Source organism: Betta splendens, chromosome 12 (genome assembly GCF_900634795.4).
Source record: "Betta splendens chromosome 12, fBetSpl5.4, whole genome shotgun sequence".
NCBI lineage: Eukaryota > Metazoa > Chordata > Actinopteri > Anabantiformes > Osphronemidae > Betta > Betta splendens.
In genome coordinates, this window is record NC_040892.2 from 696730 (window position 1) to 722500 (window position 25771).

Here is a 25771-nt window from a genome sequence, read left to right on the forward strand (position 1 = left end):
GTCGCTCTCTGCTCCTCAGACGTGTGTCTGGGCATCAGCCCATGTCCTCAGGCCGTCCTTAAGGCAGCAGCAGCGTGACAGGTGCAGGGCATTAACAGGGCTCAGTCCAAACCCGGCTCAGGTTTGGATGTGTTGTCATGAAAAAGACACACACACGTAAGTGCAGAGGAACGCATGCAGTGAGCCAAAGGGATGCCAGGGCAAACAAAACCCAACAGGGGTGTGTGTGTGTGTGTGTGTGTGTGTGTTCATCAGTATTAGCTACATTAGCTTCTTTCACACACAGACGCGTGCTGGAGTGCGAGGACTGACGTCTGTGCTCTGCTTCTGTTTCTAGAGAATCACGTGACTGAGCAGCTTCTCACTGAGGTGTGACATCACACACCAATGGACGCCAAATCAGCCAAACAAAGTCCGGCCATGTGCTTCAACTGCGGCTCACATGGTTCGTACAGGGACCTTCAGTGCAGCCTCACACGTGTGCAGGCTCTGTACAGTGCAGCGCCGCCAGTGAGCATTAACACGCATTGACAGAGCATGAGGAGACGGGAGGAAGGAGGTGATTAACCCCATATGTGACATGGACGCTGCCGTGCCTCCAACGCTGCCGACCCACAACCCAAAAGCAAACGAGCGCCACGGCGGCGGGAGCGGCCGACGGAGGGACTGTGACGCGTGGCGTCCTGACAGCTGATGATGAGGCCTGATCCGGTGTGGCTCCGGGCCGGGTCATCACATTGTTCTCACCACCAGCACGTGCTCCAGCAGGCCCAGGTATCCGGTGGCACACTCCTTGCCGAAGCGCAGCGCTCTCATCTGGACCTCTTTGCTGACCTCTGGGTGGAAGGCGGCTTGCTGGAAGCACAGAGAGAAGCTTAGAGACACGGCAGCGCGTGCAGCTTCCGCCGCTCGCGTCGCACGCCCACCTTGCAGGAGTGCAGCATGTCAGCGATGGCCCTTCGGCTCAGGTTGGCGGTGGCGATGATGTCCTCCTGGCGACACGAGTTCCCGGCGGCCACGGCCTTGGCCGTTGCCATGGTAATGCCTTTGGTCATGCGAATGAATTCCTCTGGTGTGGTGGTTTTGGCCGGTGGGTCAGAGCTGCTGAACACCTGTGTGAAGACAGCAGCAACACTGGACTCGTACTGAGAGAGGATCTGGAACGCTGCTCGGACGGCGTCGCCTCACGTACGGTGGGAGGCAGCGTCTGGACCAATGATGCTTCACCGCGACCAGCGCTTACTCACAGTCAGCTCCTGTTTGATGTGTTCAATAGTTGCCTCCAAAGCTCTGGTTCCTTTGGTGGCCTCGTCCTCCACGGCCTTCACCGTCTTCAGGAGCGACGTCACATTGGTCACCATCACCTACGGCGGAGCACACGAGCACCCGGTCACCACCCGATCTCCACCTCGTCACCACCTGATCTCCACCCGATCTCCACCCGATCTCCACCTCGTCACCGCCCGATCTCCACCTCGTCACCGCCCGATCTCCACCTCGTCACCACCCGATCTCCACCCAGTCACCACCCGATCTCCACCCAGTCACCACCCGATCTCCACCCGGTCACCACCCGTTCACCACCCGGTCACCACCCGATCTCCACCTCGTCACCACCCGATCTCCACCCGATCTCCACCTCGTCACCACCCGATCTCCACCCGGTCACCACCCGATCTCCACCTCGTCACCACCCGATCTCCACCTCGTCACCACCCAGTCACCACCCGATCTCCACCCAGTCACCACCCGATCTCCACCTCGTCACCACCCGGTCACCACCCGATCCCCACCCAGTCACCACCCGATCTCCACCTCGTCACCACCCAATCTCCACCTCGTCACCACCCGATCTCCACCCGGTCACCACCCGATCTCCACCCGGTCACCACCCGGTCACCACCCAGTCACCACCCGATCTCCACCTCGTCACCACCCGATCTCCACCTCGTCACCACCCGATCTCCACCCGATCTCAGCGTGTGACCTGCGGAGCGGGTTCAGCCTCCCACCTTGGCAGAGTTCTTCAGCTGCAGCATGCTGGGGTCGTCGTGGGGTTTGCCTGCAGCCGCCTTGGTGGCACTGATGAGGTTCCCGAGAGCTTTGGCCACATCTTTCACCGCGTTGATCAGGACCACCTGTCGAGGGAGAAGTGATTTATCAACATCGTCACGTGAAGCTCTGCTAAAAACTAATCACCTGCCAATGTTGATATGACTTCATTTAGTGATAGAGGAACAGGCTGCTGGCCAGGCTCAGGGTGCAGCGTGGTTTGCTCTGTACTGGAAAACATGGAAGGGGAATTATCCTATTATCTCATTGTACCTGGGTCTCTGGGTCCTCAGAACCCAGGCTGGCAGCTCCCAGCTTGACCACATCAGCCAGTTTGGTAATGGTGGACACCGACGACTGAGCAGCCTGCGCCAGTTTCTCCTGACTGGCTCCGGCACCAGACACCAGCAGCTTGGTGTCCTCCACCAGAGCCTTGGCCGTCTTCAGGATGCATTCCCTGCAAACATGAGGCTCACACGATCACCAGCTATGACAGAGAAGCTTCAACAAGGTCTGAGCCTCAGTGGGAACAAACCATCACGGATGTGACTGGGAGTCGTACCTGTGGTCAGCAAAGGTCTCTGCGTTCTCCCTGTTCAGGGTCCCGGCAGTGGCGAACATGATGGTGGTGTCCAGGTCTGCGATGATGCCGGACACGGCGCTGGCTGCTGTGATGCAGGCCTGCGTGCCGCGGTTGCCTGCCTGCAGAGACGCCAGCACATGGGACACCTGCAAGAAACAGCGTGATTCAGTCCGAGCGCCCGGAGCCGTGCAGCCGCGTCCTCCCCGATCGCGGCCTCACCTTCTCTGAGACTTTGCGGGCGCTTTCGATCAGCTCTTTCTTGGTGAAGGTGTCGTTGGGGCTGCACTGCAGAGCTCCGGCCTTCGTCACCAGACCCGTGCAGGTGAGACCCAGTTCACCCACCTGCTTCTTGATGTTGGAACCGATCTGACAAAACAAGAGCATGTCTGTTCAGCATGATGTGATGGAATGACACCCTGTGTCTCAGAAGATGATTTCATTTACTTCATTGTTCTCAGCAGTAACAGCTGCATATTTGGCCTCATCTGCCAGATTTCCAAACTCGTTTGTGAGCTGGTTGGCCAGGCCGCCGAGGTCGTCCGGGTTGGTGTTGGATTTGGTCACCTGACGGGAAAAAAGCTCTGTTGGTCTGTTGTCACGCTTGAATAATAAGGAGCTTATCATGGCTGTGTCATGGAGCACTGTCTGACTCACCATCTCCTGCACAGTGACGGCGATGGCCTTGGCCGTTTTGACCATCGTGGTCTGATAGTCCACAAAGGTTCCTTCTGGTTCCAGCGCAGGCGCGTCCTCCATCTTATTGATGGCATCGTTGATGGAGTCCACCATCCCACCCACAGCCCCCGCCGCGCTGGCCGCCTCCGCCAGCGTGGCGCCCAGGTCATCCACCGCTTCCTTCATCATCTGAACGGATTCCTCCAGCGCCTCCTGCATGTGGGACGCCTTCAGACACAGACAAACAACCACAGGATGAAGCTACTGTGGACTCGAGCACAGCTTTCTGGGTCCCAGCCTCAGTACCTTGGGGTTTCCTCCAGCTTCCTTGGCCGTGTAGAGCATCTGCAGGGCCGACTCCGTCAGGGTCTTGGTCTGGTCTAAGACGGCCATCTGCTGCTGACTGCTCAGGATCTTGGAGGCTGTACTGATGGCTGCCATGATCAGGGGCTCGAAGTAGCTGGACATCTGGGACACCTATCGACAGAGTGCGAAGGTCAGGTCAGTTCACTGACCACCAGCTGCTCCTCATTTACAGGAGTCACTGTGAGGCGCGTGTGCTTCACCTTGTGGCCGAGCTGAGACGCCTCCGAACGAGCAGCCACAGCCACGGGGTCGATCAAGTTACTGATCTCATGGACGGAGGCGGCCATCTGCTGATGGAGCGTCTGCAACACACGGACAGGACACTGAGGCGGAGCAACGTGCTCAGAAACAGCAGCTTCTCAAACACAACCACACTGAGCACTGGGATCCAGTTGGGACCATTTATTTTTTCATTGCTGAAACTTTGACCATTTGACCAAAACATTAAACACAGTTTAAGTGCAAACTACCTTATGAAGAATGACACGCAACGTTAATCGTCCGACAGAGGAGCTGAGCTCACCTCCATGGAGATGTCCTCTCTCGGCGTGAGGTGCTGGCTTATGGCGGCTAGCGAGGCCTGATCCACCTCACGGATGCAGCGGTTCAGAACGTCAATGGCATCGTCACATTCTCTCTGCCCTGGAGCCTTTTCTCTGTACAACAAACACAGTGAGGATTCAAGGCTGAGGCAGCTATGAACATACAGTATTAAAGCGTAGACCAAGCTTTACAGCGACGGTGATAAAAGCGGGGTTTGCGACTCCACCTCATGTTGGTGATCAGCTTCTTGATGGAGTCCGACACAGTGCGCGAGTGTCCGGCCAGCACCGACCACTTGGGCGGGTCTTTGGGGTTGACGGCCAGCGAGCGGGCGGTCTGGATCAGGCCCGTCGAGCTCTCCAGCATGGTCTTTGCTGCCACTAGGATGGGCTCCATGGCTGCGTGGCCCTAAACAGGACGAGTGGAAACAAAGAACGGGTGTCAATGGATGATAAACGTGACATTACACCACAAACGGCATCGTGATCAGTCTAATTCTGCCTTTGTGACAAACCAAACATTTCTAATGACCACAATCGTTCCAGCAGCTCAGTTTCTGCCTCAGAGCCGGGAGCTCAACCCTCTGTAGCAGATGACGGGCCGGTCCGTGCTTGTTTTACCTCGGGGCTGATCTGTGCAGGAATGCTGGCGAACTCTGGGTTGGAGGCGAAGGCTGTCAGGTTGTCCACCGCTTCGATCAGGGGCCCAGTGGCAGCCTTACACTTCTCTCTGTTCTCATGGTTGAAGGCTCCGTCCAACGCCTGAAGAAATCACAAGCATTATTACATTCGTACCTTTGATATTTTCATTGAACTGAAGTTGGAGGTCTATGCTTCTGGCCCAAAACCTGCAGGAGCAGCTGAACCTCCTGAATCAAAAGGACCACTACTATAAACAGGGACATTCTCTCTAGTTCTGGGTGTTGCTCTAGTCTCCTCTACTGTGGTTTGGGAACATTCAGAGCCTCCAGTGATTAGGTTCGACAGCAGACCTTGATGGACTTGACCAGGTTGGCGGTGGTGTTGGCCACTTCCTTGGCCGACTGCACAAACTGCCTCTTGGCCACAGGGTTGGGCGTGTTGGAGGAGGCCAGGCGGCAGGCGTTGCACAGCGCAGAGGTGTGTTTGGCCACGATGGTGGCTGCAGAGAGAACCTGGACAAGGAACAAGCAGGGGTGAAAGCAGGCACAGAGCCGAGGGTGAAACGGGCCGTTAATGTCTGCACCGTACCTGAGACTGAGTGCAGGCCGGGTCCACCAGGTTCTGACAGGCCATCTGGATGGACTGGTTAGCCCGAGCAAACTGAGCTGGGTCCACTAGTCCCTTCTGACCCGCTGCACTGTTGGGGTCCGACACTCCCACCAGGTAGGCAGCCTGACGTCAGCCCGGCACAAACAACGCTCACTGATCACAGATCTGTGCTCACACACTGCCACCGTCTGGGTGACGCTACACGTTCATTACAGCTAATGAAGGCAGTGGTGGGTTCCAGCAAAGCCCTGACCAGCGTCTGAAAACCAGCAGCAGTAATGGTTTTACCTGAGCAGCTGCTTCAGTCAGACCACACAGAGCTTTGGAGCCAGCGCTGACCGATTCTCCAAACTCTGGCAGGTTGGAGTTCTTGGCATTGTGGGAAATTCCAGCCATAGACTCACCGAGAACCTGTCAGAGAAAAGAGTACGGAAGCGATAAATAAAAAGGAAAAATGAAACGATGGACCCACGCTGGCGAGGTTCTACCTTTGAGTTCTCCATGACGCTGTCGATGCAGTCAAAGTACGACAGCTCGCTGACGGCCTCAGTCGGGTTCTCCAGCATCCCCTGGACCGACTGCACACACACGCACGCGCACACACAGACACGCACGCACACACGCACGCACACAGACACGCACGCACACACACACACACACACACACACACACACACACACACACACACAGAGACACAGACACACGCACACACACACACACACGCACGCACACACGCACGCACAGACACGCACACAGACGCACACAGAGACACGCACGCACACACGCACACACAGACACGCACGCACACAGACACGCACGCACGCACACACACACACGCACGCACGCACACAGACACGCACGCACACACGCACGCACAGACACGCACACAGACGCACACAGACACGCACGCACACGCACGCACACACACACACGCACGCACGCACGCACGCACACACACACACACACACACACACACACACACACACACACACACACACACACACACACAGAGACACGCACGCACACACGCACACACAGACACGCACGCACACACGCACGCACGCACACACACACACGCACGCACACAGACACGCACGCACACACGCACGCACAGACACGCACACAGACGCACACAGAGACACGCACGCACACACGCACACACAGACACGCACGCACACAGACACGCACGCACGCACACACACACACACACACACACACACGCACGCACACAGACACGCACGCACACACGCACGCACAGACACGCACACAGACGCACACAGACACGCACGCACACGCACGCACACGCACACACACACACACACACACACACACACACACACACACACACACAGATGTTTAGGTGTTTTTAATGACCTGAACTATGCCTGCATTGAAAGCCAACGGGATCAGGGCGTCACCTCCAGCTCCCTCAGAGCGTTGTCACACTCCTTCTGACCTGGAGCCTGCTGAGTGCACATGGTGATGAGCTGGTTAATGCTGTCTGTGACGGCCCTGTAGACAGAAAGGCGTGAAGGATGAGCAGGCGGAGGACGAAAAGGGGACGGAGATGGAGATGGCTTCCTTACCGGGCAGCAGCCGCCAGCTGGTTCTTGAGGTTGGGGGAGTTTGGATCAGTAGTCAGGGCTTTGGCTGCTAGTAGCAGCTTGCTAGAGGACATGGAAATGGTCTTCAGGTTGGACACAACCCGGGTTTGGTCTTCTTTAGACTGGAAAACACAGCCAAGGAGTTACTGTGAAGCAGGGAATCAAATGCTGGAGCTCTTCTTCTTCTCAGCGTCACCACGGACCTGGGACGTTCCAGCCATGTCGACGCCCGCCTCCAGGAAGCTGTTGAAGTCCTGGCCAAACTTGCCGGTGGCCCGTGCGAGGTCCAGGGTGGTTCCTTTGGACGCCTGCACCACCTCGCTGGCCGACTGATTCAGACCTGCTGCCACTCTGTTGAGCTTGGCCTGAATGTCCTGGAAGCTCCGTCCACTTGACAGGAACTACGGCAGAAGAAGGAAAAGCAGAGCGGATGATTCCTGCGACGCGCTCGTGCTCCGGGTGTAAAGACAGATGTGGGTTCTACTCCAGGAAGCTGCTGGGATACTGACGGAATCGGCCAGGAGGATCTTGCTGGCCTCGCCCACGGTGCGGATGGCGTTGTCCACGTCCCTCTGGCCTGGAAGGCAGTTCAGGCATCGGTTCAGGGCCTGGGACACTGCTTTGGCCACCTGAAGACAACGCTCAGAGTTACGACCCGCGACCAGCGGCTCCACAGACAGCGACGCTACCGGTGAACCACCACCTGGGCCAGTCTCTGCTGACTCTCGGCCTCCCCCGGCTTGGTGATGGCTCTCTTGGTCTCTTCGATCAGGTTGGCCGACTTGTCCATGACGTCTCCGGCACAGTCCAGCGTGGCGCTGCGCACAGGAAGGTCGTCTGTGGTGGCAGCGACGCCCCTGGCAGCCGAAGCCAAGGATTTCAGAGCCTGGGCCACGTCTCTGGCGGCCATGCCTGCGTTCATGAGGGACAGGTCAGGAAGAGGCAGTGAGTCGGTCTGAGGCTGGAACTGGACCCCCGGCGCCGGTGGCTTCTCTACCAACCTGTGTAGTTCTCGTTGCCCTGCGTGGCCTCGCTCAGCAGCTGCGCCATGGCCGAGCTCACCGCCTTGGTGCTGGTTCCCAGGTCCTGGGAGCACTTGTCAAGCTGAACAACACGAGGAGGAGGAGCGGGAGTCAGAGGAAGCTCTGATTCCATCTGGACGTGATGATCTGAGACGCTGCTCGGGTCTCACCGTTTCTCCTGGCAGTGGTCTGAGTTTGCCCTCCTCCGCCGAGGCCTTGGCTTCCTGCATATCCTTCTCCAGACCTCTCACCATGGACAGAGCGTTGTCGATCTCCAGTGGACCGCACGCCTCCTGAGCCTGCATGTGTTCACAGTTAAACAAGCTGAAGACCTGATCCAGCTTCACAGTCTGGGTCTACACAGAACCGGCCGTCTGCAGAGCGTGCTGCCTGCTGGCTGAGCCTAAACCATCACGGCCTCACCCCCAGCCCTGCTGGAGACACGGACCTTCTGAGCGGCGGTGCGGAGCTCTCCCAGGGCGCTGGCCAGGTTCTTGGCACACTGGCTCAGCTGCATGGCTGAGGCCTGGTCGCTGATGGTGGGAACAGTGGCTTTGGAAGCTGTGAGCATCTTGGCACCAGGCTGGAAGAAGAGGAGGAGAGAACGTCTCACTGCAAGTTCACTACAGCAGGACAGTGGAGGTCCGAGCACTAAACATAGACTGGACCCAGCTGGGGGGGGGGGGGTCACCTGCAGGAAGTTCTGGCTGGCGCTGATGAGGGCCAGCTGAGCGCTGGGGCTGTCGGGATGAGACTGGCTGCCTCGGACCCCCTGAACAAGGTGCGGGATCTGCTCGGCCACCACCTGGAGAGAGAGAGAGACACACACACACACACACACCTTCAGGCTCCGAAGCGCGGGTCAGCGGCCCGGTCCGGTCCGGTTCTCACGGTCGGCCTTTACCTTGCAGCTCTGCACCAGCTGCTGCTGCGCCGCCTGGTTCTTGTTGGACGAGGCGGCGTTCTGCGCGGCGGCGATGGTCTGCGTGGCCGCCGCCGCCGCCTGTTTGGCCGCGTTCTCCAGCTTGTTGACCAGCCGCTTCTTGATGGCGTTCTGGGCGGCGGCGTTGGTGGCCATGCGGAGCCCCTCCGCCGCCTCGCGCAGCTTCTGCTGCTGCTCCTCGCTGTCAGGGTTGGCGGCCGCCCCCTGCGGTGAAGCAGCGGATCAATGAGCGTCGGGGCCCAACGGGCAGAACCTGGGCCCTCTGCCCGTGGCTGCTCCTCACCTTGGCCGCCTCCACCATCTTGGCCGTGGCGTCCGCCAGCAGCTTGGCCGCCGACAGCAGCTTGCGGGAGTTCTCCAGGTCCGACTCGCCCTCGGCGTCCATCTTGATGGCGTTGACCAGGTCGGATGTGGCCTGGGCGAGGATGCGCGCCTGCCGGACCATCTCCCCTGAGGAGGCACAGACTCAGACTCAGACTCAGACTCAGACTCAGACTCAGACTCAGACTCAGACTCAGACTCTGGGCACCGCTCCCCTGGCGTGGTTCTGCAGCCCCTCCCTACCGGCGTCTCCCATGGAGCTGAAGATGTTCTCCGTCACGTCCAGGATGCGGTCGGTGGCCTCGCCGTGGCGTCCGATGGGACGGCCTCCGCTGGCGTACTGCTTGATGTGCTGCAGCAGCTCGTTGAGCGCCTGCGTGACGCCGGTGGCGGCCGCGCCCACCTGCCTGAGGAGGCCCTCGTCGCCGGTGGCGCCCCGCGACGCCTCCACGCAGCCCTCCACCGACTTGGCCACCAGCTTGCCTGCTTCGATCAGCTGCTCCTTGCAGACGGGGGAGCTGATGGTCGGAGCCACCACCTGGGAGCGGGGACACGGTGAGCGCAGGCTGCAGGCACGGGGGGGGGGGGTGCTGTGGGGAACCACCTACCCGGGTGCAGGCCACCAGCTGAGACGTGGACAGAGCGCACTGCGTGGCTGCGGCGATCACGCGGTTCTGCTGGGCCGAGTCCTCCGTCTTCTGGGCCACGTTCTTGGCTCTGAGCACCAGCGCGGCGGCTGCATTAGCCACAGCCTTAGCCAGCTGCATCAGCATGTCCTGCCAGCGACACACATGAGCATCGCTCAGCGGCACACGGACCGACGCATTACGAGCGGAGGACCATTTAAATTTACTGGTATTAAAGGGAATTACGACAATTGTTCCCCCTGATTTAGTCAAACCCCCGTTCCCTCTTCCATTTTAGACAAAGGTTGCCGTCTGTCCATCATGAAGGACACCACTCATTTCATCACTGAGGAGGAAAGCGAAGCTGAAGTGCGATTAAACCTCCAGGTAAAGCCTCACATTTCACCCGAATCACCAGAGACTCGCTGATTCTGTTCGGTTCTGATTGATTTTGAGTCACTGTACCAGCGTTTGACAATAAGACGGGCGCCTCCATCTGCCGCGCGCTGACCCGTCACCTAGGAACTGTCAAACAGAGCAGGTAAAACCCCGGCCCAGAGGCCGCAGCTCAGCCGCCGGGTCGGCGCCAGCCGGGTCCTGGGTCCCCTGGATGCCGGAACACGCTGTTCAACACGCGGGCTCACCTGGAACTGAGGGTCCGTGTCCGTCTCCCCGATGTGTGACAGCAGCTCTCCGCCGGCCTGGCCCACGTTCCCGGCCGCCTGCAGGAGGTTCTGCCGCGGCTGCAACGGAAGCGGGAGCGTTGGTGTCCTGCAGCGCGCGAGCGTCTGCGCGGGCGAGCGTCTGCGCGGGCGAGCGTCTGCGCGGGCGAGCGTCTGCGCGGGCGAGCGTCTGCGCAGAGCGTCTGCACGCGCGAGCGTCTGCGCAGAGCGTCTGCACGCGCGAGCGTCTGCGCAGAGCGTCTGCACGCGCGAGCGTCTGCGCAGAGCGTCTGCGCAGAGCTTCCTACCTCCGTGTTCGCCGGCTGGGCCGTCTTCAGCATCTCAGACACGGCGAAGGCCAGGTTCTTGGCGGCGCCGAGCAGCTGCTGCCCGTTTCCTCCTTCGTCGTCCATCAGCGCTGCCAGAAGCTTCACGCCCTTCGACATCTCCGTCAGGTTGGAGGAGATGGTGGTGACGGCGCAGCCCACGGCCGTGTAGTCCGTCTCTGCAGGGTCCCCTGAGCACCAGCAGCGACGTGGTCAGTGCAGGAACACAGGCAACGCAACACAAAACACACAACACACAGGCAACGCAACACAGGCAACGCACACAAAACACAGGCAACGCAACACAGGCAACGCACACGACACACAGGCAACGCAACACAAAACACACAACACACAGGCAACGCAACACAGGCAACGCACACAAAACACACAGGCAACGCAACACAGGCAACGCACACAAAACACAGGCAACGCAACACAGGCAACGCACACAAAACACAGGCAACGCAACACAGGCAACGCACACAAAACACAGGCAACGCACACAAAACACAGGCAACGCAACACAGGCAACGCACACAAAACACAGGCAACGCACACAAAACACACAACACACAGGCAACGCAACACAGGCAACGCATACAAAACACACAACACACAGGCAACGCAACACAGGCAACGCACACAAAACACAGGCAACGCAACACAGGCAACGCACACAAAACACAGGCAACGCAACACAGGCAACGCACACAAAACACAGGCAACGCACACAAAACACAGGCAACGCAACACAGGCAACGCACACAAAACACAGGCAACGCACACAAAACACAGGCAACGCAACACAGGCAACGCACACAAAACACAGGCAACGCAACACAAAACACACAACACACAGGCAACGCAACACAGGCAACGCACACAAAACACAGGCAACGCAACACAGGCAACGCACACAAAACACAGGCAACGCAACACAGGCAACGCACACAAAACACAGGCAACGCACACAAAACACAGGCAACGCACACAAAACACAGGCAACGCAACACAGGCAACGCACACAAAACACAGGCAACGCAACACGGGCAACGCACACAAAACACAGGCAACGCAACACAGGCAACGCACACAAAACACAGGCAACGCAACACGGGCAAGGCACAGAAAACACAGGCAACGCAACACAGGCAACGCACACAAAACACAGGCAACACAACACAGGCAACGCACACAAAACACACAACACACAGGCAACGCACACAAAACACACAACACACAGGCAACGCAACACAGGCAACGCACACAAAACACACAACACAGGCAACGCAACACAGGCAACACAACACAAAACACAACACGCAGGCAACACAGGCAACGCACAACACACAGGCAACACAACACAGGCAACGCAACACGCAGGCAACACAACACAGGCAACACGCGCAACACACATGCGCAACACACGCACAGCCTGAAGACGTATCTACCTGCAGTCAGGTTGACCATGGAGGCCGTGCCTGCCGTTATGGCATCCACCTGAGAATGGATCTCATGTTTAGACTCGTCCATCTTGTTTTTGCGCCAAGCTTGGGAGGCCTGAAACAGAAACCAGGGTCACAAAGGCAGGAAAGCAGAACCGGAGGCGACCCGGCCCAGAATGAGGCAGAGGAGTCTCACAGCGTCGGTTCCGAGTGGGGGCAGCCCATCGATGTCATCCAGAGCCGCCTGAGCCGCCTGCACGGCCTGCATGCTGGAGTTAATGGTCCCAGTCAGGGCCTGTTGAGCCGACGTCTGCAGACACACACACGCACGCACGCACACGCACAAACACAAACGCACACACACAAACACACACGCACACACACACAGTCAACCAGTGCACACAACTAAATGCTCCCAACCAACCAGTTTAAGCAGTTCTCGCTGCTGGTACCAGTGGAGGCATGTGTCCGCGGTGCATCTGCCCGCTGGTGATGTGCTGCTTGGCCTGCGGCATGGAGCCCATCTGGAAGCTCTCCGGTCCTCCGGCTCCGGAGCGCATGATGGCCGGCAGCGCCACCGAGCCCGTCTCCACCCTGCCGATCTTGTTGAACTGCTGCTGCAGCACCGTGGACCTGCAGACGAGGAGGAGACGTGCTGAGTACAGGGCCCGGTCTGGGTCTGCATGGGGACCGACCCGCATGGGGTCCTCATCGGAACCGACCCGCATGGGGACCGACCCGCATGGGTTCCTCATCGGGACCGACCTGCATGGGGACCGACCCGCATGGGGTCCTCATCGGGACCGACCCGTCTGGGTCATGTGGTCGGGCAGTAACTACACAGACTCACTTTTTGGGGGACACCGAGTCCTCCAGCAGGACGGACTCCTCGTCTCCCTCCATGCCAAAATGGTCTTTGCTCTTTTTCTGTGGATGGACAGAAACGACACCGTGAGCGCACACACACACACACACACACACACTCAGTGTCTCACACACACACACACACACACACACACACACACACACACACACACACACACACACACACACACACACACACACACACACACACACACACACACACACACACACACACCTTCTTGAGGATGATATCGATGTAGCCAGCGATCAGCTGAGCGATCTGCTCCCCCTCGGTGGTCTGCACAGAGTAGTAGCCGTCCTGATAGTCTCCAAAGTCCTAAAGCACAACGTCACCTGCATGAAGTTCGGACAACGTCTAGCGCACAAACGCTCAGCTGACTTCTTTCTCTGAAGCTCCTGAACGGAGCCAGCTTCCAGGTCCAAATCACAGCAGATCACGGCGCCTGGAGCAGCTCAGCAGCTACTGAACTCACCAGGGTGAAGCTCTTGGGCGACGCCGCCCAGCGCTTGATGTTGGTCAGGTTCCACTCCTGGATCACCTCCTTGGTCTTCTCGTCCACACGCATCACGCTCTCCTTGGTGATGCCCAGCAGCCGAGGCACGAGTTTGTTCTTTCCTTTCATCTTTTCCTGCAGGTGGTTGAAGGAAACAGAATCAGAACAAAGTCCACACCACCTGACAGACCTGGTCCAGGTCCTCCCCAGGGACCTGGACCCCCTCCCTCCTTTGCCTCAGACTTGGAGGCTCTGGTTCCGTCCCAGCAGCCGAGCTCCTGTACGTTCCACACAATGGAAGGACTGAGTGCGTTCTCCTCACCTTGACCAGGAAGAAGGACACTCCGTAGGTCTTCAGAGACCGGGCCTGCTTCACGTAGCTGACTTTGGCTTCGATCTCCGTCATGTTCTGACAGTTCTTGTGCGCCTGCAGAACCAGAGCAAGGATCAGAGCAGAGCCGTAGAAAGCGAACCCATCCGAGGCTGCTGCTCACCTGGAAGATCTTCTTCTCTCCTTTGTTCTTGATGTACTCTTTGGGAAGGAACTCCTTCAAACTGAGGAGGAAAAGTTCAAATGGCATCAAAAGAGTTTACAAATGTTTTGCGTTTCTCAAAAGGAACAGAATGTAAATAACTGAAGACGAAGGCAGAACTCACTCCAGGAATCCGGGCTTGTGTTTGGACTCATTGTAGTCGCCGAACTGGATCTGACACTGATACCCTGCAAACTCACAGGCCATGTCAAAGGAGACGGGGTGGGATCCGTTCAGGATGTCATCACGGGCCTGATCTCACACACACACACAGTCACCAGCAGAACCAAAGAACACACACCCTCAGGGAGCGGCCGCTCACCTGGACGTAGAGGAGGTTGAGCTGCACCGGGTCCCTGGAGTCCACGTTCTGGTCCGAGTAGAAGAACTTCCTCCTCAGCAGCAACATCTCCGTCTCTTCAACGCCCTGTTCCCTCAGCGTTCTGCCGTGGTCCAACCAGTTCACTGAGAACAGAGGCCGCCACAAACACGGGTCACGCTCACGTACACACAGCGCAGAGCGAATCAGGCGAGTTCGTCGTACACTCGTCGTCTGTGTGAAGCTTCTGCTTCAGCTTCTCCATCTTCTTGTCGTCTCTCAGCAGAGTCTTGTCTCTCTTTAGGGTTCCTGTGGTCTCCTCCTTCTTCTCCTCCCCAATGTCTCGCACCAGTGAGTACTCATCATAGTTCGTGATACCTGACACCAAACACATCACAGCGGCGTTCATGTGAACTCTGACCCAGTCACGCAGGGGCTCGTTCTGTGACGGAACGCACAGCGGCCAGACCAGCAGTGAATGAGGCAAATTAACACGGAAGATCCTGCACGTGCTCGGTCTGTTCTCCGGACGCTGAGGCAGAACGCTCACCTATTCTGGCACAGATGGTCATGAGGATGTCGCTGACGATCTTGGAGTCGTCCACCATGACGGTCTTCACGGTGCCGTCCAGCATGCGGATCTTCAGGGGCCTCTGCTTCTTCTTGTACTCCAGCGTGTCCTGACGGACGCACACACGGTGTCTGTCAGCGACGAGGCGGCGACAGCTCGGTTTGGTTCTGGTGGAGACTCACCCCGTTCCGCAGCATGTAGTAGTCCAGGGCCTTCCCGGCCTCCAGCCAGATGCCTTTCTTTGGGTCCTCGTCAGACAGAAACAGCCCATAATCGTTTGCTGTAGAAAGAGAAAAGAGGCGCTGCTTCACTGGGTGCTGGTCACAATGCTGCGTCCTGCTCAAGGGAACCGGGTCAGTGGACCATTGGACCCGAGAAACGGCGCTCCGTTACAGCACGCGCCTCCATCTGTGGAGTCGGAAGCTGCTCGTGTGGCAGAGCTGAGCCTCTGCCTCAAAACAAGAGTTACAGAGCGTACGCGGAGCAGCTTCAAGATTCAAAAAAACTTTATTAATCTCAAAGGGAAATTGTTTTGCACACTTTGATCGCTGTCACAGATGGAAGTACACACAAGAAGGACGGGAGATTAAAAAGAAAATGCTAACATGCTAACACGAGCTTCCTGAGGACGACCAGTCAAAGCGGACTTTAAAGGCTGACGTGACAGAATCAGCGGTTTAAAAAAAAACGCGCTATGAGGAAATATTACTGCAACTTCGTCTCACTTCTCTTGTGAATATGAATAATGAAAACAACCTTTTTTAGTTTGAACTCACAGTTTTGCAGAAGATCATTTAGGGTGTGTGTGTGTGTGAGCATTGGGGTGTGTGTGAGCGTCTGTGTGTGTCTCTGTGTGTTTGTCTGTGTGCATCTGTGTGTGTGCGCGTCTCTCTCTCTGTGTGTGAGCGCGTCTCTCTCTCTCTCTGTGTGTGTGTAAGTCTATGTCTCTCTCTCTGTGTGTGTGTGCGCGTCTCTCTCTCTCTCTCTGTGTGTGTGTGTGTAAGTCTATGTCTCTCTCCCTGTGAGCGCGCGTGTCTCTTTATCTGTGTGTGTGTGCGCGTCTCTCTCTCTCTCTCTCTCTGTGTGTGTGTGTAAGTCTATGTCTCTCTCTCTCTGTGTGTGTGCGCGTCTCTCTCTCTCTCTCTGTGTGTGTGTGTGTAAGTCTATGTCTCTCTCTCTCTGTGTGCGCGTCTCTCTCTCTCTCTGTGTGTGTGCGCGTCTCTCTCTCTCTCTCTCTCTCTCTGTGTGTGTGTGTGTGTAAGTCTATGTCTCTCTCCCCGTGTGTGCGTCACACTCACGCTGGCCCAGCTGCGCCTCTGGGACTCTCTCCCTGATGATGCGGCAGGCGTCGTACACCATGGTGGACGGCTCGAACTGCATGGTCTTCACCACGCTCCCCACGCCGATCTTCAGCGACAGCGCCACCATGATCACGTCTGTGCAGCTCAGCTGAAGTCACACCTGCACGAAGCCGCGGTCAAAGTATTAGAACAAAACCTCATCATCCAGCTGTGCCTCTGGTCCACAGATAATAAACATCAGCGCACGGTCACCAGGCAAAGTACGGCCGAGTATAAAAAGCACAGAATGAGTGGTGAGTAACAGAACTCGTATTAATAATAACAGCGGCGACGGCGCTGGAAGGAGAACAAAGCCTTGACCTTCCTTCATGTCTCGACTCTGCTGAGCTGCGGTTAAAATGAGGAACAACATTCTATTTTCACTGTGAGAAACTCCGTTCAAACCAGAAAGGACTGTTGAGCTCAGCACTAACCACGGCCTGGACTCCAGACCCCCCTCCCAGAAGCTCAGCGTTCAGATGCACATCGCTCCTGACTGGACGCTCAGCGACAGCTCCAGCTTCACATCCGCCTCGCACTGTCTCACTATCACTTCCTGTTTGACACCAGGATCTGTCCAGATCCTCTGACCTCTGTCAGAGGGAACCAGGTCCCTGCAGCGCAACAAGGCTCTGCCAGGAAGCGTTCTGGGCACCAGCTGGTCCCACACACATGCTCGTTGGGTGCTTATGCATCAGCAGACACATCTGGACACATCTGCCCCTCTAAAGCTTGAGAACCTGTGGAGGCTTCGTTCTAGGAGCAGCTGTACAGGCATCCTTTCAGCATCACTGATATCACATTAAAAGGAGGGACGGGACGGGCCGTACCTGATGAGTGGCAGGCCTCCTGGCCAATCAGAAGCTCTCTGCTTTCTGCTCCCTGGAGAAAAGGAAAAGCTGAGTTCAATTAAAACTCCTTACTCACGTAATTATACAAAGAGCAGCTTTAGAGTCGGCAGACGTTTATAATGATACTGATCTTAAGGAGAAACAACAGCATTAGTTTTGTAACAATTGACTCCTAATTAACCAAAAGCATCTATATCAGATGTTTCAAATCAAAGTCTAAAGGTCGGATGTTGTACGTGAGTCACTGCTCTGGTTTTACACAGTTAACATCAGTCACATCCAACATGAACCCAGTCCCAGTCGGACTGTGGTAACATGCTCCCAGTGACCTCAGGGCTTCCTGCTCCACAGCTTCTTTGCTGTTACAGTGTCCATAAAGCATCGTTATTCATTTGCTGGGCCGGGCACGTCCCGGCCCGGCCCGGCCCGACCCGTCTGTGCTCCAGCTCCACACACTTCCTCTGCTCTGGAATGACAGGCTCTTGCGAGATCCCGCTCAGATGTGCTGATGTCATTTCCTGTTTTAAAGAGCCTCTCACTGCCATAAAAGGACATTTCTGCCATGCGTCTCCTCTGAGCGCTGATTCAGCCGGGAGCACATCCCAGCGCTGGGACCGTCTGCAGCGGCTCTGCAGGCGGTCTGCAGCGGGTCTGCAGGCGGTCTGCAGGCAGTCTGCAGGCGGTCTGCAGGCGGTCTGCAGCGAGCGAAGGGAGCAGCTCCTCCAGGTGGTGGATGCGTGGCTCTGACCTGCACCCGTGTCAGCAGCACGGCCACTTCAGGCCACAGCTTCCTGTCTGAGCAGGAGCACGACTGCTTCCTGCTCCCCCCGACACAAAGAGGAAGAAGCGAGTCACAGTGAGCTGAGCGACCGAGTCCTGGAAGAGTCAGCGCTTGGAAAGGAGGGAGCAGGAAGTGGCGCCTTTCTGTGACGGCGTCCGTTCATCAACTATCGCACGGCTTCAGACGCGACCGCCACCAAGTTACGACTTATCTATTAAACCACAACGACGCATCAGGGCGTCACGACTGATGAGACTGTCCATCAACTTCACCCGAAGCCGCTGTCGACTCAGGTTCACGCTTTAAATGTGTGGAAATGCCACAGACACGTGGATTTTGAGGTGGAGGAGGACGAAGGAGAGCAGGTTCGTCTCCTCAGATGATGTGACGACACGAAAGACGTCGTCCACGTTCACTAAAACGACAGCGTTAAAGGCGAGCGCATTCAATGAGCTGTGGTCGGAGACAAAACGACCTCTGACCTGCAGCCTCCACCCTTCAGCTCCACCAGCAACAAGAAGCCTCCGTCCATCAGCTCCACCAGCAACAAAGAGAGAAGCCTCCGTCCATCAGCTCCACCAGCAACAAAGAGAGAAGCCTCCATCCATCAGCTCCACCAGCAACAAGAAGCCTCCATCCATCAGCTCCACCAGCAACAAAGAGAGAAGCCTCCGTCCATCAGCTCCACCAGCAACAAAGAGAGAAGCCTCCGTCCTCAGTCTGACGTTGGAAGAACTCAGGCCCAGAACATCAAACAGCGAGGGGCTGAGGACGGAGGTTCTACTGCAGGTCACACTGATGACCCAGAGGGAGTTCACATACATGACGGAGGCTTCTCCTGAGAACATGAGCAGCTGAAGAGCTTTTCAGTCAGACTAAAGAGCCGTCGTGTGCTGAACATGTGGACCTGACGTTCAGCAGCTGCTTGTTTACTCACTCTTCACCACCTGGAGCAGCTGTGTTCACAGTGAGGGGATCTGCAGCTGCTGGGTCTACGTGGACCCCGGCAGACGACGGTCTGCTGAGCTCCGGCTCCTTTCAGGTTCTGAATGTGAGGCTCAGAGGACGTGACGTCTGCAGAATCTCAGCTGTAACCAAGCATCGGACCAGAACATCCTGCTCAAGAACCTGCACCTTCAGGTCCTGACAGGCACGACGGGGCACGGCCGGGCCGAGGTTCCCCGGGCTCACGTCGCTTCTGGCGCTGGTGCTGGTTCTGGTGCCGGTTCAGGCCCGGTCCTGCAGTGGAGGCGGGATGTTTTACGCGGCGCCTCCTTTAAACGAGCTGCTGGGATGTATTTAGCAGCAGCAGCAGCAGCAACATGAGCCTCAGACTGCAGGGCTGCTCGGTCGCCTCCAGCCCCACAGAGGAATTCAACCGTGCATTCCTCTGGAACAGCAGCATCGGACCAGAGAAGAACACGCATCCAGTCCCAGAGGAGTAAAGGAATGAGAGGACGATAGCATCGCTGCACGCTGCGGCGTCACTTCCTGTGGATCAACAAACAGGGATTTCTCCTTTCAACAGACCAGGTCCTTGTCTCTGCTATGAAGCTGCTGGCGAGAGCGTCACTGGACCAGAACCACGTCAGCTCCCGGTACCAGAGACGGAGCAGGTCACCAACGACCTCTGACCTCCTTCACACTGAGCGCCTGTTCCTCGGTTCCTCGTGGTCTGACTGACACCACCGGACCGCTCCGAACGCAACGCACACTTTATTGTGGCTGAACAGATTCAAAGCAGCGTATTATTAGTTCATGCATCAAAGGCCAAAGTGATGCAAGTCCTTCAGACCGACATGTTACGATACGCTGCAGATTGGGCTTTAATTGCACCACGCTGCTCATGTGGAAACAAGGCTTCAGTAACTGGACGAACCAGCAGCTCCAGCGCCGCTTCGCTGCTTTGTTATTTGTCACATTTGGACACGAACAGAACTTGAATTAATGGCTTTTCAGTGATTTAGTGGGATTTAGCTTCAACAAACCTTTAGGAGCTACAGAAAAGCAAGCAGGGCCCGGCCCGAGACCACAGAACCTCAAGACGACAATCACACTCAACAGCACCTGGAGTTGCAGAACTGAACCAGAATCTCTAGTGGACCTTTAATGGTGTAGTTCAACATTTTCCTCTAAATCTGCTTATTTCTAGGAGCAAATAAAAAGCGTGTACTCGATTTGTGCGTTGTCACTGATAAAACAACTGAGCTACATGTAGAACTGTTAGATGCTGAGCTGACGTACCCGACCCGACAGTGCTGACTGATCTGAGGTCCAATCTCTTTGTTCGCCAGAACTCTGAGCGTCTGCTCTACAGCAGCGCGTGGTTGTAGTAGAATGGCAGGTTGATCTTAACCAAATATGGCTGAGTGAAAACACAGCAGGCGTCTGTGACGACACCCAACGCAGCATTCACAGCAGCAGCGGGCTCGCACAAACCCACAACGACACACACAGACCCACAACGACACACACAGGCCTACAACGACCCACGCAGACCCACAACGACCCACGCAGACCCACAACGACACACACAGGCCTACAACGACCCACGCAGACCCACAAAGGTTCACAACGACACACACAGGCCTACAATGACCCACGCAGACCCACAACCACACACACAGACCCACAAAGGTTCACAACGACACACACAGACCCACAACGACACACACAGACCCACATTGACTCACAACGACCCACACAGACCCACAACAACACACAGACCCACACAGACCCACAACGACCCACACAGACCCACAACAACACACAGACCCACACAGACTCACAACGACCCACACAGACCCACAACGACTCACAACGATCCACAACGACCCAAACAGACCCACAACGGCCCAAACAGACCCACAACAACACACAGACCCACACAGACCCACAACGACCCACAAAGACTCACACAGACCCACAACAACACACAGACTCACAACGACCCACACAGACCCACACAAACACACACAGACCCACAACGACCCACACAGACCCACAACGACACACACAGACCCACAAAGGTTCACAACGACACACACAGACCCACAACGACACACACAGACCCACATTGACTCACAACGACCCACACAGACCCACAACAACACACAGACCCACACAGACCCACAACGACCCACACAGACCCACAACAACACACAGACTCACAACGACCCACACAGACCCACAACGACTCACAACGATCCACAACGACCCAAACAGCCCCACAACGACCCAAACAGACCCACAACGACCCAAACAGACCCACAACAACACACAGACCCACACAGACCCACAACGACCCACAAAGACTCACACAGACCCACAACAACACACAGACTCACAACGACCCACACAGACTCACAACGACCCACAACGACCCACACAGACTCACAACACCACACACAGACCCACAACGACCCACACAGACCCACAACAACACACAGACCCACACAGACCCACACAGACTCACAACGACCCACACAGACCCACAACAACACACAGACACACACAGACTCACAACGACCCACACCAACACACAGACCCACACAGACTCACAACGACCCACAAAGGTTCACAACGACACACACAGGCCTACAATGACCCACGCAGACCCACAACGACACACAGACCCACACAGACTCACAACGACCCACACAGGCTTGTGGGCCTGTGTGGGTCGCTTCCACCACCAGGGCCCGTTACACTACGCCTTATCATTAGACGAGGGCGAAGCTGCAGCGACGTCACTCATCACCTCAGCATCAAGGGACGGGAATCATTATGTTTAAATAACGTTTAAATTGGCTTAAATGATGAGTTTGGTGTCTGCGCAGACGGTGGAGCAGTCGCTCTTTCACAAACCAGTGAGACCAGAAAACAAAAGTCAGGAGGTCCATTAGGACGGACGTATTTAAGTCACGCTGACCCACTCCACATCACACGCAGCTCGCACCCCCCCCCCCCTCTCTGCAGCAGGAACATGTCACTTCAACCACGTCTATGTTGACGGCTGCTTTGCTCCATTCGTGATTAAAGCCAATGTAAACGTCGACGCCAGTGTGGAAAAGCGACTTCACGACTTTCTAACTGGACCTGGAGATGAAGAACCTGCTCTGGTCCGTCTGGATCCACACCCACGGAGCCAGCAACAGGTCCAGAAGCGCACAGAACGTGTTCGGAGCCACAGGCAACGACACAAGCTTGAAGCAGCGGAACCGGATGAGACGAGACGAACCCGAGCGACGGGCCTCGGTTCGAGCGGCCGTTTAAAGCCGCGGCCTCTGACGAGCAGGCGTTCGGCTTCTCCCAGTTCGTCCGAGTCGGCCGATGGAACACGGTTCCTTCAGAATGTTCCCCGCAGGCCACGCTTTGTGCCGCCGTGTCTGGTATGCGCGTAAACACGCCCAGCAGCTCTGGAGGAAGTGCAGCGGCTCCGTCGTCCCTCTACGCGGAACTGCCGCGGGACCCGCATTTCACAACAGGCGATGAGCGCGCGCGTGTGCGCGCACGCGCACGCACATACCAGTCACACCATCAAAATGCCAGACGCCCAAAGTGGTGCCACGGAGAACGGCCGAGCGCGGCCGCGGAGGCGCCGTCCGCGCGCGGACGCGGAGTTTGAGCCGCTACTCGAACTTCCACCTCGAGTCCGCGCTGACGTCAAGGACTCGCTACAATGGTGGAAACTTTTCAAAGTCTCACACTGACCTGAGCGCGCGGTTCCAACTGCGCCGGCGGCTGCTCGCGCGGTGAGGACAAAGGTCGAGGTGTCGCAGTGTTGGAGGAACGATCCGACGCAGAGCGTTTAGTTCCGACGGGAAAAGGCCGCGTTTGCTCCGCTCGCCTCCTCTGCTCTCGGGCTCCGCTGCTCGACTAACTCCACCCAGGCTGCGGGTGGGGCGCTGTTCACGCACGACCTCGGCGTTCGACGGGACCACATTCAAGTGCGGCGCGTTGGACCCACGTGCTCCGTCCAGTAATAAGGTTTAACCATCAGGTTAGCGGTTTTAAACACGTCTAAAGGGTCCGATGGTCTCATTCAGCATCTTCGTCTCTAAGGAAACGTCTGCAAAATGTAGTGAAGATGAATTACAGACGTGTCCTCCACGTTCTTCAGGCAGCCTGTTTCCTGACTGCGCCTCCACTACTACCGCTAAATAAGACAAAACCAACTTCCTGTGCGTTCCGGAGCAAATATGCAGATTTAACATCATATTTGAATATTTAACGTGTTTGTCCTGAAGTGGAAAATGAGAGAATGTTGAGCAGCATGAGCCCATGGGAGGTTGGGAGTGTGTTCAGATTAGGACTCGATTTCACAAACACAATGAATTTACGTAAGCACACAGTGCGATTAAACTCCACACGTCTCCTGGTTAGAGTCAGAAATGGAGCACGCGGGCGATCGTCCTGTAGAAACCTGCGGCCACACTTCATTTACTTCAGGCACAGATGACGTTTGAAACCCCAGAGCTGCAGCTGCAGAGACATAAGACCTGTACAGGTAATGTACAGTGCCTTGCAAAAGGATTCACTCCCTTTGACCTTTGACCTATTTTGTTACATTACAGCCTTAAATTCAATGTTTCCTTAATGTGAACTTTATGTGATGGATCAGAACACAGTAGTGTTCAGTAATTTTTTTAGAAATAGAAAGCAGAAAAATGGCATGTGCGTACGTATTCACCCCCTTTGTTATGAAGCCCATAAAAAGTGTAACGTGTTGGAGTGGCCCAGTCAAAGCCCAGCCTTCAATCCAATAGAAAATCTGTGGTCAGACTTAAAGATTACTGTCCACAAGCACAAACCATCCAACCTAAAGGAGCTGGAGCAGTTTTGCCAGGAGGAATGGGCAAAACTCCCAGTGGAAGGATGTGACAGGCGCATGGAGACGTATCCAAAGCGACGTGGAGCTGTGACCGCTGCAAAAGGTGGCTCCACGAAGTACTGACATGGGGGGAGGGGGGTACAGTGGCTTTTATTTTATCCTATTTGGTATTTGCTTCACAATAAAGATATCTTTAAAGTTGTGGGCATGTTCTGTAAATTATATGATGCAAACAAACAATCCATGTTAATTCCAGGTTGTGAGGCACCAAAACACGCGAAATGCCAAGAGGGCGTGAATATTTTTGCAGGGCACTGTTCTGTGTCGAGGGCGCCCCCTGCTGGTGAGACAGGTCTCTACACACACTACATTCTGGTTCTCACTAAAACAAGTAAACACTGAAATATTCGGCTTTATGACCAGTCATGAAAAGTATGAAAAGCTAAAAAGGATTGTACAGTATCACATCAGCCTCACGACTGATACAGAACACTTAAGGTGAATGGTTGAATATGACTTTGAGGTTACAGTGCTCTTACACATTTCCAAGCATAATTATTACTAATTTTGTAGTTTGACATTATGTGTTGATTCATATCGTTCCCTCTGTGTTAAGTGCAGCCTCTGTACTATTCTTTTGGTGCAGGTGTGTGTACGAACGCGTGGGCTGTAGCACCAGAGATAACGGACTGAGCTGGGATTTTACACACATCCTGTTTGGACCTGATCCCGTCCTTATCTAGAAACGAGGTTCTGCAAATATGTGGCCTCATTTCTGTCCGTCTGCAATAAATTGATATAAGTTTGCCACATGGTTATTGAATGTCCTTTTTATTGATATATTATTCACAGCTTAGTTTTACAGCACTAGTTCTATGAAGATTGCTGCTCATTGTGGTTTGATGAATATTGCTTTGTGTTATTGTTTCCTATTCATCTTCTGCTGTGCTTTTTTTTAGATAAATGAATTGTCAGTTTTTCATTCCATGATGATGGATACACTTATTAATTCATCAGCTGTTACCTTCTCAGCTCTATGGTTCCTTGGCTTTACTGAAGAACTGCAGTAACTCACCGTTAATACTATTAGTAATGTTTAGTTAGTGGTTGTGGTGTATTATTAACAACAGTATGTGTAATTACACACGTGTATTTTAATAACATTATCATTGTTATTAGTAGTTACTCAGTATTTATTTTCCTGAAATGTATTTTTATTTTACTTTATGTTTATGAATAAAAGTGTTTATTCATTTATGTTTTGGCTAATGTCCCTCTCTTTATTTCTTTTCTTCTGACGTCTGTGTTTGAAGCTTTGTCTTTTTTTGAAAACTTCAAGTGGAACTTATTTCCACAGCAACTGTCACGAGTTCACTTCCAGAGAAAAACATTAGGTTGCCCGAAGTGAACACTGATAACGGAAGTGTAGTAAGTATTCCTTCAAAATAAATCCCCTGTGCGGGGTTGCAATTTACAGGAGTTTTTGTGTTTTGTGTAACACACGGAGTCAGCAACTGATCAGAGACTCGCGTACTTTCCTCATTTGCGCGTTTATCACTGCATTCTTGTAGACATATAACACGTTAGTGTGGCAAATTATATTTGTATATTAATAATGTGTCGACTTTCAACGGGAACGTTTTCCCTTTTGTCACTGTACGATACACTGTAGTATTGTAAATGTGTAACTAGTGCAGTAACATACTGTATGTCAGTCTAACATCTTTGAAATGCATTAAATCA

At 55.2% G+C, this 25771-nt stretch overlaps 1 protein-coding gene and 1 long non-coding RNA gene across 5 annotated transcripts in view; one reads left to right on the forward strand and one right to left on the reverse strand.

The window, feature by feature from the left end:
* The window catches only part of tln1 (talin 1), a 28840-nt gene extending 5787 nt beyond the window's left edge, over positions 1-23053 (reverse strand). The window contains exons 1-49 of one of the 4 annotated variants that reach the window (XM_029169956.3): positions 22909-23053; positions 17394-17445; positions 16522-16684; positions 15406-15503; positions 15203-15332; positions 14878-15030; positions 14656-14798; positions 14458-14585; positions 14295-14355; positions 14123-14227; positions 13780-13935; positions 13521-13622; positions 13272-13348; positions 12874-13054; positions 12618-12731; positions 12428-12536; positions 10956-11164; positions 10630-10728; positions 9968-10135; positions 9603-9897; positions 9322-9488; positions 9000-9242; positions 8787-8900; positions 8544-8678; positions 8266-8394; positions 8075-8177; positions 7777-7985; positions 7583-7702; positions 7277-7474; positions 7056-7195; positions 6888-6981; positions 5958-6047; positions 5758-5880; positions 5449-5592; positions 5211-5372; positions 4840-4980; positions 4446-4627; positions 4200-4332; positions 3877-3978; positions 3617-3787; positions 3290-3538; positions 3080-3199; positions 2855-3001; positions 2615-2781; positions 2326-2509; positions 2013-2138; positions 1248-1364; positions 927-1112; positions 748-855 (exon numbers count right to left, since the gene is read on the reverse strand). In XM_029169956.3, the coding sequence (XP_029025789.1) occupies positions 748-855; positions 927-1112; positions 1248-1364; positions 2013-2138; positions 2326-2509; positions 2615-2781; positions 2855-3001; positions 3080-3199; positions 3290-3538; positions 3617-3787; positions 3877-3978; positions 4200-4332; positions 4446-4627; positions 4840-4980; positions 5211-5372; positions 5449-5592; positions 5758-5880; positions 5958-6047; positions 6888-6981; positions 7056-7195; positions 7277-7474; positions 7583-7702; positions 7777-7985; positions 8075-8177; positions 8266-8394; positions 8544-8678; positions 8787-8900; positions 9000-9242; positions 9322-9488; positions 9603-9897; positions 9968-10135; positions 10630-10728; positions 10956-11164; positions 12428-12536; positions 12618-12731; positions 12874-13054; positions 13272-13348; positions 13521-13622; positions 13780-13935; positions 14123-14227; positions 14295-14355; positions 14458-14585; positions 14656-14798; positions 14878-15030; positions 15203-15332; positions 15406-15503; positions 16522-16651 (6762 nt within the window). In that variant the 5' untranslated portion in view covers positions 16652-16684; positions 17394-17445; positions 22909-23053. Of the gene's footprint in view, positions 1-747; positions 856-926; positions 1113-1247; positions 1365-2012; positions 2139-2325; positions 2510-2614; positions 2782-2854; positions 3002-3079; positions 3200-3289; positions 3539-3616; positions 3788-3876; positions 3979-4199; positions 4333-4445; positions 4628-4839; positions 4981-5210; positions 5373-5448; positions 5593-5757; positions 5881-5957; positions 6048-6887; positions 6982-7055; positions 7196-7276; positions 7475-7582; positions 7703-7776; positions 7986-8074; positions 8178-8265; positions 8395-8543; positions 8679-8786; positions 8901-8999; positions 9243-9321; positions 9489-9602; positions 9898-9967; positions 10136-10629; positions 10729-10955; positions 11165-12427; positions 12537-12617; positions 12732-12873; positions 13055-13271; positions 13349-13520; positions 13623-13779; positions 13936-14122; positions 14228-14294; positions 14356-14457; positions 14586-14655; positions 14799-14877; positions 15031-15202; positions 15333-15405; positions 15504-16521; positions 16685-17393; positions 17446-22293; positions 22386-22435; positions 22586-22908 lie in introns of those variants that run through there. The other 3 variants (XM_029169957.2, XM_029169958.3, XM_029169959.3) reach the window with 3 other exon arrangements.
* A 246-nt stretch (positions 23054-23299) lies between these two features.
* On the forward strand, positions 23300-24838 carry LOC114867353 (uncharacterized). Its single transcript, XR_008696229.1, has 3 exons — positions 23300-24131; positions 24285-24371; positions 24675-24838. It is a non-coding gene; the product is annotated as an uncharacterized LOC114867353 (long non-coding RNA).
* Positions 24839-25771: the final 933 nt, after the last annotated feature.